The sequence below is a fragment of the Pristis pectinata genome, chromosome 8 (genome assembly GCF_009764475.1).
Source record: "Pristis pectinata isolate sPriPec2 chromosome 8, sPriPec2.1.pri, whole genome shotgun sequence".
In the NCBI taxonomy this organism is placed as follows: Eukaryota; Metazoa; Chordata; class Chondrichthyes; order Rhinopristiformes; family Pristidae; genus Pristis; species Pristis pectinata.
Window position 1 is genome coordinate 59,838,119 of NC_067412.1, and position 18,595 is coordinate 59,856,713.

The 18,595-nt window shown below is 39.9% G+C and overlaps 1 protein-coding gene across 1 annotated transcript in view; it reads right to left on the reverse strand.

Moving 5' to 3' along the window:
• diaph2 (diaphanous-related formin 2) overlaps positions 1-18,595 on the reverse strand; it is a 547,192-nt gene that overhangs the window by 218,065 nt on the left and 310,532 nt on the right. Inside the window, exon 23 of the mRNA XM_052020928.1 lies at positions 12,338-12,467. Coding sequence (XP_051876888.1) covers positions 12,338-12,467 — 130 coding nt within the window. The remainder of the gene's footprint in view (positions 1-12,337; positions 12,468-18,595) is intronic.

Here is an 18,595-nt window from a genome sequence, read left to right on the forward strand (position 1 = left end):
GTGGCTGGATTTGAACCCGGGTCTCTGGCGCTGTAAAGCATTTGGAAATACAAACATAGTAGATAGAAATTCATCCTTAGTTTCTTGCATTAAATGCACAATATAGCAGCCTATTGTTTTCCATTTCTGAAATTCTGTTCCAGTGAAATTGTGACAACGTGGTGTATTTTACACATTGCCCAGAATGCATTCCTACTGACAATGATTAGCTAGGGCGAAACTAAAATCATTCTAATGTGACCCTTCAGCACATCTATAAGAATATTATTGGTTCTTACTATTCTTAACATCTCAAGCCTTCCTTTATAACTTCTCCACCCTCGGTATTACACCCTGCACCTTTTTCCCTGCTTTCATGTTTCCAATACTGCTCACTCTACTTCAAATGTGGCATCAAGCTGAAAGGTCAACCTAAAGTAAGGTAGTAGCAGAGCTAAAATTGTTGGGCCCTCCTTACCACTTCACTCCTGTTCAACTATAATATTAGTTGGGCAAAAGAGGAATCTTGTAGAATTGTCTGGAAGTCATAATAATGTAGGCAAATCAGAGTACGATTGATGCATAGAAGAACCAAAAGCTACTTAAATGGATATCATGGTTATAAAGCACCTCAGCAGAGAACACATGAATCAAAAAAGCCACCAGTCATCTCTGAATGGAAGTTCTTGCTAAAGACCTTCAAATAACCCATTCTGCACATGTGCCTCAAACAATCAGCAGACCAAATACATGCCAGTAGAAATGTTTGCAGAGTACAAGATTGAAAATTTACCTTTGCTTTTGTGTTATGAGCTAACATTTATACACCTTTATTTTTGTGCCAGCCAAGCTACTGCTTTAAATCAGTGGCAACACCCCAAACTAAAATGACTCCAATCTCATTTCGGCCTTCCAGGTATCAATGTTATCAGGTGGTGGATGAATTCCACAGGCACAGCACATAGAAATGATGATAAAACTAGCAGCTGGCTAAACCATTCCTTGTTAAGGTAATTAAAATCTAACATATTTATAAACACAAAAAAAGTTCTAAGCAAACTCAATTAAGTGAAAGGGTGCAAACTGCCTGAAATATCCCCCGCCCCCACCCCCCCTGCCCCTTTGAAATGAATGGAGCCACTGTTCCTACATCAGGCTGGGCAAATATTGGGGAAATTGCAGGAAGGTTTTGCTGCCATCATTGGTTTCTGCAAGATGTTCAGCAACAGTGCAGTTAGCAAAACTCCAGTGAACAAACGTTTGGAAGTTTTGGACATCTGCCATCACATAGATATCTGAACTTCCTGATACTTGAGAGATGGAAAATCCTCACCATTTGTCAATCAGTTCGTCAATTTAGCAAGCTCATCTCCAAACTCCCAAACCTGGGACTCAGCACCTCCTAAACCTGGGTCTTAACACCTCCTTTTGCAACTGGATCCTTGACTTACTGACCAGCAGACCGCAATCAATAAGGGCAGGCAACAACACCTCCATCACAATTATTCTCAACACTGGTGCCCCACAAGGCTGCGCCATCAGCCTCCTACTCTACTCCCTACTGTTAGAGCAGAATTTGGCCACACACTCACAACAGTGTGGCCTCATTCTGCTCTAACTCCATCAACAAGTTTGCAGATGATACCACTGTACTAGGCCGTATCTCAAATAATGCTGAGTCAGAGTACAGGAAGGAGACAGAAAGGCTAGTGACATGGTGTCATGACAACAACCTTCCCTTTAATGTGAGCAAAAGAAAGAGCTGGTCAATGAGGTCAAGAAGGTTGAGAGTTTCAAGTTCCTTGGAGTGAACATAACCAATAGCCTGTCCTGGTCCAACCACGTTGAAGCCACAACCAAGGAAGCTCACCAATGCCTCTACTTCTTCAGGAGGCTAAAGAAATTTGGTACGGCCCCTTTGACCCTCAGCAATTTTTATCGATGCACCAAAGAAAGCATCCTATCCAGATTGGTACGGCAACTGCTCTGCCAGTGAATGCAAGAAACTGCAGAGAATTGTGGATACAGCTCAGCACATCACAAAAACCAGCCTCCCCCCTCCATGGACTCGGTAAAGTAACCAACATAATCAAAGACCCCACCCACCCCGGACATTCTGTCTTGTCCCCTTTCCCATCAGGCAGAAGATACACAAGCCTGAAAGCATGTACCACCAGGCTCAAAGACAGCTTCTATCCCGCTGTTGTAAGACTATCGAACAGTTCCCTGGTACAACGAGATGGACTCTTGACCTCACAATCTACCACACTGTGGCCTTGCACCTTACTGTCTATCTGCACTGCACTTTCTCTGTACTGTAACACTTTATTCTGCACTCTTATTGTTTTACCTTGTACTACCTCAATGCACTGTTGTAATGAATTGATCTGTAATGGATGGCATGCAAGACAAGTTTTTCCACTGTACCTTGATACGTGACAATAATGAACCAATTTACAGTCCATGGTGGATCACAGCTTAAGTGATCAATGCAAGTTAGAGACCTCAACAAACTTGCAGAGTGAATACATCATCTCCGAATTAAATGTTAAAAATATTGAAATAAGCATGAATTGAAGGAAATAATACCAGTCAACAAAATAAATGTTTTGCTACTGTTAAAAGAAAAACAGTTAATGTTTAAGACAAAATACTGAAGTCCAAAGAAGTACTTCAAGTTGAAGATTCAGACAAAGGTAGAGCAGCAGCTTACAGACCTAAGTTTGCGGTATTTTCTGGGGCATACGTGGTTCTTTTGTGAAAAAGACATATGAAGATAAGTCACTGGAGAGATCAACTGGCTGAAAGGGTAGTTTCTGTGTAAATTTTAACTGGTTCTAGTTAATTTTAACTTGTTCTAGTTAATTCTATCATCGACTTCCTAGCAAAAATGGGCAAAAGGGTACTTTGTTTTGAAATACGAGCTTTGCTTCTGTTTTATTTGTTACAAAGGTTCGCAAAACAAAATTATGAAATCAATATGCAGGTTTTGTATTCCAACAACATTTTTTGGCTTTTTGCGAAAACAATTTAAGTTGGCTCTTAAGTCAATTTGTCCTCGTGGCAAGATTTCAAATGATGCTACTAGTTAATTTTTTTCTGCATTTTTTTATGACATAGGAGGCCATTCATCCCATTGAGACCATGCCAGTTCTCAGGGTGATCCTTATTTCCCTATAACCCAAGGATTAACTCCATCCTGATTCTTCTTTCACCTATCTACATTAGGAAAAGTTTACAGTCGTCTCAATTAATGCATCAACCAGAACAGCTTTAAGATGTAGGAGTAATTGGAATACCCAGGGGAAACCCAAGCGGACAAAGGGAAAAAGTGCAAACTCCACACAGTCAACAACAGAGACCAGGATTGAACCTGGGTCGCTGGAGCTATGAGGCAGCACCAAATCCTTCTGTGCCTTTGTGCCATCCCATTGGCCCTGGATTATTCAATTCTGCAGAAGTTAAAATTATTAAGAACTTGTTTTAAACTTTTATTTATACAGCACGGTAACAGGACGTTCCGGCCCAATGAGCCCGCGCTGCCCAATTACACCCATGTTAACCTACTAACCCGTACATCTTTGGAATGTGGGAGGAAACTGGAGCACCCGGAGGAAACCCAAGCAGTCACAGGGAGAACATACAAACTCCTTAGAGACAGCGGCGGGAATTGAACCCTGATCGCTGGTGCTGTAATAGCATTGTGCTAACCACTACGCTACTGTGCCGCCCCCACTGAAGGCAAAACTATTGATACCTCCAGTCTTCACAGAATAATTCCATATTAGCTTTAATGTACTACCTTTATGCACTAAGTACAGATTCATATTTTTGTCGTTTAATTGAATTTCCTTCCTCACTCTTCCCCAGCAATAATGTGTTCTCATGTTCTCTTATAGCTGGCTGAAAGTACTACGACTGCAGTTCATTTAACTTACATATCAAATTATCTGCAAATAATACATTGGCTCCTTTGAATTTTCATTAAAGCAAAATGTACCATAAAAATATGAAAAAATGGTTAAAGCACAACAGCAAAATCCTTAAGGAAAACATAAAACTGGTCTAGGAATTCGGAAATAATTTGCTAAAATTATTTGCTGAAAAGCTTGAGCATGTAGATATTAGAAAAGAGGTGGTGCTAACTCTTTGGGAAAGCATCAAGTTAGATAAGTCGCCGGGACTGGATGGGATGTACCCCAGGTTGCTGTGGGAAGCGACGGAGGAGATTGCGGAGCCTCTGACGATGATCTTTGCGTCATCGATGGAGACGGGAGAGGTTCCGGAAGAATGGAGGGTTGCGGATGTTGTTCCCTTATTCAAGAAGGGGAGTAGGGATAGCCCAGGGAATTATAGACCGGTGAGTCTTACCTCAGTGGTTGGTAAGCTGATGGAGAAGATCCTGAGAGGCAGGATTTATGAACATTTGGAGAGGTATAATATGATTAGGAATAGTCAGCATGGCTTTGTCAAGGGCAGGTCCTGCCTTAAGAGCCTGATTGAATTTTTTGAGGATGTGACTAAACACATCAATGAAGGGAGAGCAGTAGATGTAGTGTATATGGATTTCAGCAAGGCGTTTGATAAGGTACCCCATGCAAGGCTTATGGAGAAGGTGAGGAGACATGGGATCCAAGGGAACATTGCAGTGTGGATCCAGAACTGGCTGGCCCACAGAAGGCAAAGAGTGGTTGTTGAAGGGTCATATTCTGAGTGGAGATCAGTGACCAGTGGTGTACCTCAGGGGTCTGTACTGGGACCCTTACTCTTTGTGATTTTTATAAATGACCTGGATGAGGAAGTGGAGGAGTGGGTTAGTACGTTTGCGGATGACACGAAAGTTGGGGGTGTTGTGGATAGTTTGGAGGGCTGCCAGAGGTTACAGAGGGACATAGATAGGATGCAAAGTTGGGCTGAGAAGTGGCAGACGCAGTTCAACCCAGATAAGTGTGAAGTGGTTCATTTTGGTAGGTCAAATATGTTGGCAGAATATAGTATTAATGGTAAGACTCTTGGCAGTGTGGAGGATCAGAGGGATCTTGGGGTCCGAGTCCATAGGACGCTCAAAGCGGCTGCGCAGGTTGACTCTGTGGTTAAGAAGGCATATGGTGTATTGCCCTTCATCAATCGGGGAATTGAATTTAGGAGTCGAGAAGTATTGTTGCAGCTATATTAGTCCCTGGTCAGACCCCACTTGGAGTATTGTGCTCAGTTCTGGTCGCCTCACTACAAGAAAGATGTGGAAGCCATAGGGAGGGTACAGAGGAGATTTACAAGGATGCTTCCTGGAATGCGGAGCATGCCTTATGAAAGCGGGCTGAGGGAACTCGGCCTTTTCTCCTTGGAGAGACGGAGGATGAGGGGGGACCTGATAGAGGTGTATAAGATGATGAGAGGTATTGATAGGGTAGACAGTCAGAGGCTTTTCCCCAGAGCTGAAATGGTGGCCACAAGAGGACATAGGTTTAAGGTGCTGGGGAGTAGATATAGAGGAGATGTCAGGGGTAAATTTTTTACTCAGAGAGTGGTGAGTGCGTGGAATGGGTTGCCGGAAACGGTGGTGGAGGCGGATACGATAGGGTCTTTCAAGAGACTGTTAGGTAGGTACATGGAGCTGAATAAAATAGAGGGCTGTGGGTAAGCCGAGTAACTTATAGGGTAGGGATATGCTCGGCACAGCTTTGTGGGCCGAAGGGCCTGAATTGTGCTGTAGGTTTTTCTATGTTTCTATGCCGGTTATAAAATCTGCTCATGTTCAAATCTGTGTGATCTGATGACAAATTCAAAATAGATGAAAAGGACATAATTGAACAGGTCAAGCAAAAGGTAAATCAATTTTAATGCAGATAAATGATTCACAATACCACCCACACTTATAAGGGATGACTGCATACCAAACAACTAGAGCTGTTTGCCAAAGAGCTAATTGCATAAACCCTGCTTATAGCATTAAATGCCCACTGGTTGTTTTGGCAGTTCTTCACACCTCATTAACTCACTGTACAGATAAGCACTCCAGAAGTGTCAGCAACACTATGTGCTACCCAATGACTTTTTTTCTTTGTTGGCAGACTAGCATTTTTTTTAAAATCTTGTTTTTCTTGGTCAATGCTGGAATTGAGAAAGTTAGGTATGACATCAACCAATATGTAGTGACCAGGGAGTCTGCAAGTTTCACAGCCAAGTAAGTTTGTAGCCTAGCCCTTAAATGACATCAAAACCAATGTCCTCAAGTGAAGATGTGTATTCTGCAATCTTACCTATTTACTGGGTAAAGGTATCATCTCGTGTGGCATTAAACGATATGGAAGAAAAGTTTCAGGCTTAATCACTGGCCTACGTCAAGTTAGTTTATCTCAATCAAAATCTATAACTTTCTTAGTACAAAAGGTTATCAACCTTTAACATCAATTTGATTTTCTTCTCTCCACAGTTGCTGCTTGATCTGCTGTTCATTTCCAGCCTTTTCTTTTTATTCCATTAATATGCTGCTTTTAAGGTTTTAAAAATCCCCAAGGTGCTTCATATACAAATTTTCAAATAAACCAGAGCAGCAGTCACTATGGTGCAATGACCTCATTAACTTAACTCGATGGTGAAGCAGGTGAGGCAAGATCAGCCATGTACACATCATTACTCATATCTCTCACTGGAAATTATGAGATACTATCATGTAAGAACAGAGGCACATTGTTTACGATGCCTTTGCACTTCGATACTTTGCCAAGGTTCAGTGACTAAGTTATAAATAACAGAACACTTTGGACTTATTGTTCATAAGGTCCACAAAGAATCACAATGATAATTGATAGAAGCCAAATTCTGATGAAGTGAACACAAACTGTCAAAGTGCTTAGCAGGTAATGCAACATCAGTGAAGACAGAGAAGAAAATAAAAGTTTGGGGCCAGGTTGTGAACTCATGTTCACCTTCAGGAAATGCCCTCCACTCTGAACATCCTACCAAGGGCAGGGCAGAGTAGAGTAAATGACAGGGTAGAGTAAGTGACAAAAGGACCAACACTGCAAGATGGAAGGTTGGCAATGTTACAAGTAAGGGGATAAAATATCAGTCTTTGGGGATATAAGTGGGGGAAAAACAGAATAATTTCCAGAAAATGCCCCAAAAAATATTAATGCAGGAAATCTGAAATCCAAATGTTGGAGATGATGAATATGTTAAATTATAACCAACTCAAAATCAAGTCTTGAAGGCTGTTCTGGGGCCTGTTGAATAATAAAGTACTGTTTCTCAAGCTTAGTGTTGGAACAGCATAAGAGGCTGAAGATAGTCGGATTAAGAAAGGGAATTGAAGTGGGATCTCAGCGTTACAATGAAGGAACAAATGGAGCTCTTTAAAGTTGTCACCCATTTCAGTCCTGATGCAGGGTCTCAGACCAAAATGTCGACTATCTATTTGCCTCCACAAGTGCTGCTTGACCCGCTGGGTTCCTCCAACAGTTTGTTGTTTGGCCAGAATCAATATTTGTTAAGATGCTCAGCATATTATACTGTGCTGTTTGGTTCAACAAGTAGTATACAGTTATTATTTATTGCTATAAATATAATTGGCCTTCATGTTACAACAAAAATAATAAACATACTACCAGATTATGTCACAGCAGATCATCTTAAACATATTAACCTCTTTCGGTTCTACTTTTTCCACTGGCCTTTTGCCACAAGAATACCTCAAATGCAAAAGCTGGGATGACTTTCAAGTGTACTGTGTCATCTTATCTTACACTTCACCAACAAAGATTTTCCAACACAATAAGTGAGAGACAGACATGCTAACAAGACACTTTATTATGGTAAAATTAAATTATTTACTGTTGATCACGGTCTCAACTGTTTACTTCATCCAGCCCCCATATTTAAGACTTCCATTAATCACAAAGTTGTACAGCACATAAATGGATCCTTCAGATCACCACATCATGCCGACCTTAATGCCCAACTACACTAATCTCATTTGCTTGCACTAGGACAGTACCCTCCTACGTCTTGCTGATTTAACTGTCTGTCTAAATGCTCCTTGAAAATGTCTTCTCCTCTGGCAGCATATTCCAGATATCAACCACTCTGTGTGACAAAATACCCTTCAGATCCCTTTTAAAACACCCTCCTTAAACCTACAGCCTCTTGTTTTTTATACCTCTACCATGGGAAAAATTATTTTGTCTCTCAACCCTACCTACGCCTCTCATAACCTTATATACTTCCATCATAATCTTATATACTTCCATCAGGTCACCCCTCAGCTCTGACGCTCCAGAGAAAACAACCTAAATCTGTCCAACCTTTTCCTCAGTCCTACTTTTCCAAATATACATAAATCTTGTCCCTCAGAGTTTTCTCCAATAATTTCCCTAGCACTGGCATAAGGCTGTCCTTCTTAAATAAAGGAACAATATTTGGTATCCTCTGTTCCAATGAAAACAACCCCACTCTGTCCAATCCTTCGTCACAATTAAAATTTTCCAGTCCCAATAACATCCTTCTAACTCCTATCAGCACCTTTTGCAGTGCAATTACATCCTTTCACCAGTGTGGTGAACAGAACTATATGTAGTATTCAAGCTGTGTCCATAAAGTTCTGGCCTTACCTCACTGCTTTAATATTCTATGCCTCAACTTGCAAGGAAAGCAACCCTGCATGCCTTCTCAACCACCTTATGGACCTTGGAGGATCTGTGGACAGAAACTCCAAGGTCCTTCTCTTCCTCCACAACTCTCAGTAACCTGCCATATGCTGTGCAACCTCTTGACATGTTGCATTTTTTTTGTGGATAATTCAAAATGCTTCCTTCAAATAAGAGTTAACATTTCAGGTCAAAGACCTTTCATCAGAGTTCCGAGGCTAAAACATTAACTGTTCCCCTCTCTCTACAAATATGGTCTGATTTGCTGAGTATTCTTATGCTTTTTGTTTCTATTTCAGATTTCCAACACCTCCAGTACCTTGCTTTTCTATGACAAAAATTACACAGGGATATGAAATAGCCATTATGTCCCTTATTTATAACTTCAGTGAGACTATACTAAAGAAACAAAATGCATTTTAATGTTGATTTATCATTTATATAGTATGTTATCAGCAGAGGGAGGGGAAGCAGTTGGGGAAGAACTACAACATTCATCCCAGTTTTATATTGGCCGGAAGGATCTGACCTTATTAGAAATGCACAGGAGAACTCTGTGACAAAGTGTCCATCTATTCAAAAGTGCTCTGCATTTTCTGCATCCTTGGAGATGGGATGGTGAGTGAACTAGAGAGAAGAATCTATAGCTCACTGAATTTTGATTAGACTGTTTGAGAAAATGAGTATACATTATTATAATTGTTCCCACAAAAACTGAACTGCATTACAACCATTTAATTAACACTTCAGTTATTACTATCTTAGTAAACAGTTGTGTGCCTCATTTGCTAATTTTTTTGAAGGCACCCCATCAATTTACAAAAGAAGATATTAACATTTCAGAAGAAATGAGGACTGGTTCGAATTTGTTAAATGAAAATTAAACCTGCTTGTCCACTTTTTCATAGCAGAAAATAAGACTAAGTTTGCTTTATTACTTCAGAAAATTAATTATGAAATGAGCTGTTTTGCGATTAAATACCTAATTTATCATAATTTTCATTGAGGTCTCTGGTCCTCCAAAGAATACAAAATGGCAATGTTTTTGCAGCACTTGAGCAAATACGAGCTGCAACAAATCAGAGGCTGTGAGCAGTGAACATGTTTGATTACAGCATACAACATTCTTATGCATTCTAATGTGAATCAATAATTGGAAGGCTTCAGCAAACAGTGCTGCAATTTTGGTAAGTAAGGATATGTTGGCAGTTTGAATATTCCAAAAGGATTATGTTACTCCATGCTACTTCACCACTATTGTTCTTCTAGAATACTGAGTGCCCTAAATTCAGCTCGTGTTGTTCCCGAACTTTGATTTTCCAAGACTAACCTCAACCACTTCAGGAATATAGGACATCAGTGCTGGTTACAATGGCAGGCCCAATGTCTCCCTTTTTCACTTTCTCTCTCCCAGAGGCTAAATCCCTCCTCAACTTCGTCACCAGCGTAAACCAGGGCAAGTTCACAGAATTATAAAGAATTTGCCCACAGAAATAGGCCAATGTTTATATCCCACTCTAGCTTCTCCAAATTAGCAAAATCATCGTCTCTCAGTTTTATTTATCTCAAAAGTATCTCATATATTTTTTCTCATGTTTGACTGTTTCCTCTGTACAATAGAAATTGATTTCAGCACTGAATCAAAGAGGAATCCCAGTTCTCATCCTCTACCACAGTTTACTCCTACTCTTTGCTTTCAATCTTGCAATGAGTACCTATGCATTCTGCTAGTTTTCCTGTCTTAGATATTTGAGGTGTATTAATTATTAATTCATATATTTCATACATTGTTGAATGTCTTTTATAAATATGAATAAATTAAAGCTACTGCATTGTCCTTGCCTACTCTACCTGTTAACTATCCAGGAAGGTCTTTTGAGTTCAACATTAGTTGAAAATGTAGACTGATGTGGATAGTTTGGGGAAGGGTTGTAGGGACCAGGGAGAAGTGAGAGGAGGAAGATATTGAGATGTGATTAGGAATTTGGGATTTGTCGAGGATGGGGATAGTCGGGCATGGGTCGCAAGCTGTGATGAAAGAACGAAAGCACTGCTGGGTTGAAGATGTCTGAGGTTGCTTGAGTGCCCTGAAGAAGGGCCAAGCAAGTCTATTACTAAAGAGAGCCACTTGTAGGGTTACATTACTGGATTCCACAAGTTCAGGCTAGTCTCTTTCAAGTAACTCTGATGCAAGCCAGAAGCTTTATGAAGACTTGCTTTGGCATGACTGGCTTATGGAAGGGATTGGGAATGCTTGCAAAAATGAAAATTGTGGATGATATCCGGGAGTCCATTTCACATCATTGGTTGCCTGTGTGCATCTCCACTGTGCTTAGACATATGGAGCATTGAGAAAGAAAAATAATGGTCTTCATTCAACTCATAGCCCCTAGTTCTTATGTTTCATTTTTTTGAATTTGAATAGCATAGTACACAAAAAGTGATTCCATGCCATCTAATTTCCAGGCATAGGCTTTTCTTTTAATTTTCTTTTTTTTTAAAGCATGAATTCAATAATCTTTTACTTTATTCATGTTAAAGTGACTGCTCTATAGTTCACTGGACATGTTTCAAATCCTTTCTTAAATATAGGTGTAATGTTAGCTGTCTGCTAGCTCTCTGTTGCTACATCTTTCATGAATAAATTATTAAACATATAGAGTAATGCTTATTCTATTTCCTCTCTAAATTCTTGTAATACCCATATGGGGACCATGTCTGTTTATAACTCAGCTCAATTTCCACTCAATTGATTTTTATCGGAGCAATAAATTGGATGGAGTGTAAACACGTACAACTATAAGACTGACTGGATTAGGCTAAAGAGCAGGGTTTGCATTCACCAGCTGAAGAAAGAAAACTGATGTTTTTCTAAAAAACCATGCCCATTCAGTGACTTAAGAATGAAGGTAAGTCAGATAAATCTGTGAGTATCTAGTGAACTTGTCTAATGGATAGGGAACAGGGAAAAGTGGAAAGAGAAAGGGAGAAAGAGAAAATACATTTTTAAAAGGTTATGGCTCGTTTTACTGAACAACACAGAAACACTTTACCACACATACTGAAAAAGAACTGTTTAAAGCCAACAGGTAAATGAACCTAAACTGTGAATCAATTGGGGTTCAGGATGTATGAGTAATGTTTTAATAGTAATGTGTACTAAGTAACTTCAGTCAAATAAGTGACACAACAATAATAATGTACAATAATACAAAGTACAATTCTTCCATAACAATGGTAAAGATTGAAAATACAAGGAATCTTAATGTATGCATCATTGGGAAAATCTGTCATAATATGTGCATGATCGGTTTGTGATATCACAGAGGATAATTCAATGTGGCCACAGGAAAGTTTAAAGCAAAGATATTTTTGTTTAACGGTTCCCAGATACATGAAATATATAAAACATTGTCACATTTTGTGCCCCAAATATGTCTACAGTTATGTATCTGCTTCATTACCAAGCTGCTCTGGTGAAATGACCAAAGCAGCTCAGTTAACTATACACTTGAGTAACTCACTCACTGTAATAGAAGCCATCTAGGTTGAGTGCTCGAAAAGTTGATCTGTAGGTATATTAAGCTCTAGAAGTCAGACTGTTAAATTGGAGTTCTTCCTGAACATTTGTTCACCATCAAAATGCTTTCAAAAACTCTTCTCCCAACACCATGATTATATTGTAATAAGCATTATTCCAGTCATAGACATACCTTTGCTTGCACTTTCTATGTGGCTTATTTCATCTGTGAATTTCAAGATGTCTGGATATTTCTCTTCAGTAACCTCTGCTAAAAAGTGCATCAGTGTTACCTTCTGGTCGACTGACTTGGTGTCTTTAAGCTGTACAAGAAAATGTTAAAATATTTAGAAAGCAATAAAGATTTTATTGATTTAATAATTATTTTAGCCCAAATTGTTTCTGATTTTCAGTTTAATTTAAATTATCCTTCCCACCCCTTCACAATATCTTTAGCAGGCAATCTATTCATTGGCATTACTAGTGCAACCCTTCAACTTATGTGTCAAGCAGCAAGAGGTGAAATGCTCAGATTTCTTCTGTGCAGAAGCATCAAACACAGCTCTGCAACACCTTCAAAAGGTACAGCTGAATTTAGGTGCTGCCAACACACCGAATCCTGCAAATATCTTGGCAGCCTAAAATTCCATAGTTTAATGTATTAGAGCAACAGAGTGTTGTTCCATTCCACATCAAATCAATTACATTCATTCCACAGTAAATCATGAAAATTCATTTCATTTCAAAAACTTCTACCCAATTGAGACTGTTGCTCAGTGTCACAAATGATGAGGAAAAAAATTATTCACCATTCTTGCTTCAAATTTTATCCCTTTTCCAAACAAAACTATAATCACAAACACCAATACATTACTCAAGAAGGCATATTCTATGTATGATATGATCCATAAAAAATTGAACAACTGTATCAGTGCCAGCCTAATCCTTGCCAAGATTAGTTAACTTAGGTCCACTAAATGTCATTGTCGGCAATTCCCTGGAATCATGGAATATTTAGGACCGCGAATGACTCAGTAGGGTACAATATCTAGAATGATTAATTTTTCTATTAAGGTAGCTCTGTCAGCAACATTCATTTTAGAATATATACAGGCCCAGATTTTGCAGTGGTAATGGTGACAAAACCTCTGTGCTCCATGCAACTGACAGCAACTTCAGGATTTTCACACATGTACAACATAATGTGGAAACTTGTAACTGTCAGTGATCTGGCATCTGTTCAAAGATAGCATTGTTTGCACCTATCTCCACCACAATCAAGCTGAAATCACTTGAACTAATGTGTACTTATGGTTTCATTACCTTGCATTTATCCAAATTGAGACTGATCTTCACTTTGGCTATTTATAATGAAAGCCAACATCATCCTTACACTTCTAACTTGAAATCATTCTAAATTATAAAATATTATCAGATACCAGAACCAACCCACCTCTGTGTCACTAAATAATGCAAATAGTAGGTTATTTTTTAATTATTCATTTCTCTGGAGGATCTAGGTGTCATTGGCAAGGACAACATGTAGATATTTAGGGCAAAAAACAAAATCCACAAATGAAATGTACTGTGTGCACACTACAGTGTAGACCACAACTGACGACTGGAACACAATGACAATACTTTCCTGCCTGACGTATTCAGAGCCATTAATATTGAATACACAGTTCTCTCTCCCAAATCGAGATTCAAAAATAAATTGCTGCCAAATTTGAAGTCGAATTCAAGCAATTTTTCCCCCACAATTAACACTCCCCTTATAAATAATTAAACTTTAACGGAGTGCCAAATCTGAAGTCGAATTTAAGCAATTCCGCTCCCCCCCAACACAATTAACACTCCCCTTATAAATAATTAAACTTTAACTGAGTGCCTTGCTCGGCCATTTCGGAAACACATAGAACCACTTCCTTGAGCTGCACTGGGGGGGTGGGTCTGGAGTTACATTTTGGCCAGACTTCTTCCACTTAATTAGATATACTTTTCAGCAATTCAGTTTTGAGGTTTTTTAAAAACAAAAAGGTTGTCAATTAAAGTTAAATTCCACAGGTGATGTGGTGGGATTTGAACTTGGGTCTCTAAATTACCACTGCCCATTACCATACCCAAAGTAGATCTTTTCAGAGCTTCTCTGATCAATACATTTCAATTTTTCTATTTTCTATGGTAAATCCAACTATAGATTTAGCAATTTGTAGAAAGTAGTGAATAATTTATCAAATGTGTTCTGAAAATCCAGATCATCTTCAAGTTCAACATTATGGATTTGTTACTCTGTTGTTTAGTATTGCAGTGGGCCGGGGGGGGGGGGGGGGGGGGGTGCTCTCATGAACTGGTTTGTGGAGGTCAGTATGTACCACAATGTTTGTCTTTCATTAAAATGGTACATGGGAAAACGAAAGCATCAACTGCTGACTGTCACACCTATTGTCCAATCCCGCAGAGTGAAACCACTATTAGGAGTAGACAAATTGTAATTTGTAAATTTATCTCAATTACACAAGGTAATCCTCTTCTACTACCATCACTGCTTCCTCACGAGGCATGATCTCTGCTCCTATAACCATAATTATTCCTTAAGATTTCTGCCGTCTCTGTGAATGAACATTCAGAACATCTTTTTCATGATGAATCCATGTCAGCAGTACTTCCTCTCTGTACACATTTTTAAACAGTTGGGTCTCTTTTTTTTAAAACACACTTTATTCAGCTGCATTTATTTTCACATTGTGATAAAATCCCAAATCCAGGAAGCCTTTGTTTTGACTCCTTCCTCTGAGGGCTGCTGAAACTGTCTCCTCCCTTAACGAGACATTTCACCAACCTTCAGGAAGTGTCTTCAACTCAGAGACTATGCTTTCTACCCCCATGTATCGCTACTATGTCTGACAGCATAAAAGATAATATTTTTATGTATACTGATCATACACACATCTCCTTATTGATTGTTATGAAATTTGACATGGTGTGTTATATTTTGTTGACATCAATATATCTTTGAAATTATGTTTAATTATTCAGACCTTATCCCCATGATTACCATATAACAAGCATAAACTATGTTCATATATTGTTTCCATTACAAAATAATAATACATTTTTATTGATGTTATATTTTTCTAAAGCAGCCATTAGGAACAGCAACAAAATCCCAATCGTGCAAAAATGTAAATAATCAAGTTACATAAATATGACATTTATTTACCTGTTATTTTAAAGGTGGTGTTATAAACAGTTTGGTGCCAGCGGTAAAATACCCAGATTAGCATCTAATATATAAATGTTTTTTGGTTTTTTTTCAGTCATTTGTTCATGACAAGCTAGGGTCAAAAATGCTTATTAATACAGAAGCATTGAAATGAACAGTCAAGAAACAAGTAGTTTTTGCTTTAAATGCCATCACAATGTTCAGTATGGCTTACAGAAGGGCATTTTCTTCTCTTAACAGTGTATATGTTTCAGGTAAAAATGCCATAAATGAAATGAACTGGTCCTATACACGCAACCCCTGCATTATGGGTATTTGGGTTATGGAAATTCATTGTTTCAGAATTCACATATCACTACTCAAAAATTTGAGATCCAAAATAAAATTCGCTCTCATGGAATATGTGTGGGGGGGAGAAAAGTAAATAAATCAACACAATTTTTTTTCAGCTCATGTTTCTTGACAAATACACAGATGATGTGGCTTGCATTACGGAAAATCACGATATGGACCACTTTCTAGGAATGCAACCTTCCCTGTAATGAAGGAGTCATGTGTAGTGTTGTCCTCCATTGACTACTGGAGCAGAATGACAATATTTTCCTGCCTGACATATTCAGAGCCATTAATAATGAATGCACAGCTTTCACTCCCAAATCCACAGTCAAGAATAAATTGCCGCCAAACTTTAGGTCAAATAAGCAAGGACTTATTAAGAATAGTCAACATGGCTTTGTGCAGGGGTGGTCCTGTTTCACAAATTTGATTAAGTTTTTTGAGGAACTGATGGAGAGGATTAATGTGTAGGGCTTTGGATGTTACCTACATGGACTTTAGTGAAGCATTTGACAATGTCCCCCACAGTAGACTGGTCCAGAAGATTAAGTCACATGGGATCCATGATGAGTTGGTAAATTGGACCCAAAACTGGATTGGTCACAGAATCAGAATTATTATCACCGACATACGATGTGACATTTGTTGTTTTGCGGCAGCAGTACAGTGCAAAAACATAAAAATCTATAAATTACAAAAATAAACAAGTAGTGCAAAAAAAAGGAATAATGAGGTAGTGTTCATGGATTCACGAACCGTTCAGAAATCTGATGCCAGAGGGGAAGATGCTGTTCCTGAAACATTGAGTGTGGGTCTTCAGGCTCCTGTACCTTCTCCCTGATGGTAGCAACAGAACAGGGCATGTCCTGGATGGTGAGGGTCCTTAATGATGGATGCTGCCTTATTGGGGAGGGTTGTGCCCATGATGGAGCTGGCTGAGTCTATAACCCTCTACAGCCTCTTGTGATCCTGTGCACTGGAGCCTCCATAGCAGACGGTGATGCAACCAGTCAGAATGCTCTCCACTGTACATCTATAGAAATTTGCAAGAGTCTCAGTTGACACACCAAATGCCCTCAAACTTCTAACAAAGTAGAGCTGCTGGCATTCCTTCTTGATGATTGCATCAATGTGTTGGGGTCAGAGGTGTTGACGCCCATGAACTTGAAGCTGCTCACCCTTTCCACCGCTGACGCCTCAATGAGGACTGGTGTGTGTTCTCCTGACTTCCCCTTAAGTCCACAATCAGTTCCATGGTCTTGCTAGTGTTAAGTGCAAGGTTGCTGTTGCGACACCACTCAACCAGCCGATCTCTCTGACTCCTGTGCACCTCTTCATCACCATCTGAGATTCTGCCAACAACAGTGGTGTCATTGGTGAATTTATAGATGGCGTTTGAGCTGTGCTTAGCCACACAGTCATAAGTGTAGAGAGAGTAGAGCAGTGGGCTAAGCATGCATCCTTGAGGTGTGCCTGTGTTGATTGTCAGCGAAGAGGAGATATTATTACTGATCTGCACTGACTGGTCTCCCGATAAAGAAGTTGAGGATCCAGTTGCAGAGGGAGGTACAGAGGCCCAGGTTTTGAAGCTTGGTGATTGGTACTGAGGGAATGATGATGTTGAAGGCTGAGCTGTAATTGATAAACAGTAGCCTGATATATGTCCTGTGGTTGTCTAGGTGCTCCAAAGCAGAATGAGAGCCAGTGAGATTGTGTCTGCTATGGACCTGTTGTGGCAGTAGGCAAATTGCAGTGGGTCCAAGCCCTTGCTCGGGCAGGACTTAATTCTAGCCATAATAAACCTCTTGAAGCACTTCATCACAGTAGATGAGAGTGTCACTGAGCAATAGTCATTGAGGCAGCTTACCCTGCTCCATTTGAGCATCAGAATGATTTCTGCCTTTTTGAAGCAGGTGGGAACCTCAGACCGCAGCAGTGAGAGGTTGAAGATGTCCTTGAACACTCCAGCCAGCTGGTCGGCACAGCTTTTCAGTACCCAGCCAGGTACACCGTCAGGGCCTTATGCCTTGAGAGAGTTCACCCTCTTGAAGGATGTTCGGGCATTGGCCTCTGAGACAGAGATCACAGGGTTGCCGGATGCTGTGGGGATTCGCACAGGTGTAATGTTATTCTCCATTTCAAAGCGTGCATAAGAGGCGTTGAACTTGCTGGGGAGTGAAGCATCACTGCCATTTATGCTGTTAGGTTTCGCCTTTTTGGAAGTAATGGCATGCAAACCCTGCCACAGCTGCCATGCATCCGATTCTGTTTCTAGCTTCACCTGGAATTGCCTTTTCACTCTTACGATGGCCTTCCATAGGTTGTACCTGAACATCTTGCAGGATTCTAGATCGCCCATCCTGAACGCCACAGATTTAGCTCTTAGCAGACTGCGAATCTCCTGGTTCATCCTGGGCTTCTGATTTGGGAAAACTTAGTATGTTCTTGACAGCACACACTCATCCACACAGGTCTTGATGAAGTCAGTGTCGGCTGTGGTATATTCATTCAGATCTGAAGATGAATCCCTGAATATGGTCCAGTCAACCGATTCAAAGCAGTCCTGTAAATGGTCCTCACCACTGCTGCTGAGGTCCTCAGTCTCTGCCTATATGCCAGGAGTATAAGTACAGCTGGAAGATACAGGGTAGTGGTTTTTTTCTGACTTTAAGTTTGTGACCTGTGGTGTCCTGCAAGGATCAGTGCTAGGACCTATGTGTTTATGATACATATTAACAACTTGGATGAAAATGCAGGTGGTATGATTAGAAAGTTTGCAGATGACACAAAAAGTGGTAGAGTTGTGGTTAGCAAGGAAGGTTATCAAAGGATTCAGCAGGATATAGATCAGTTGGAAATTTGGGCAGAGAAATGGCAGATGGAGTTTAA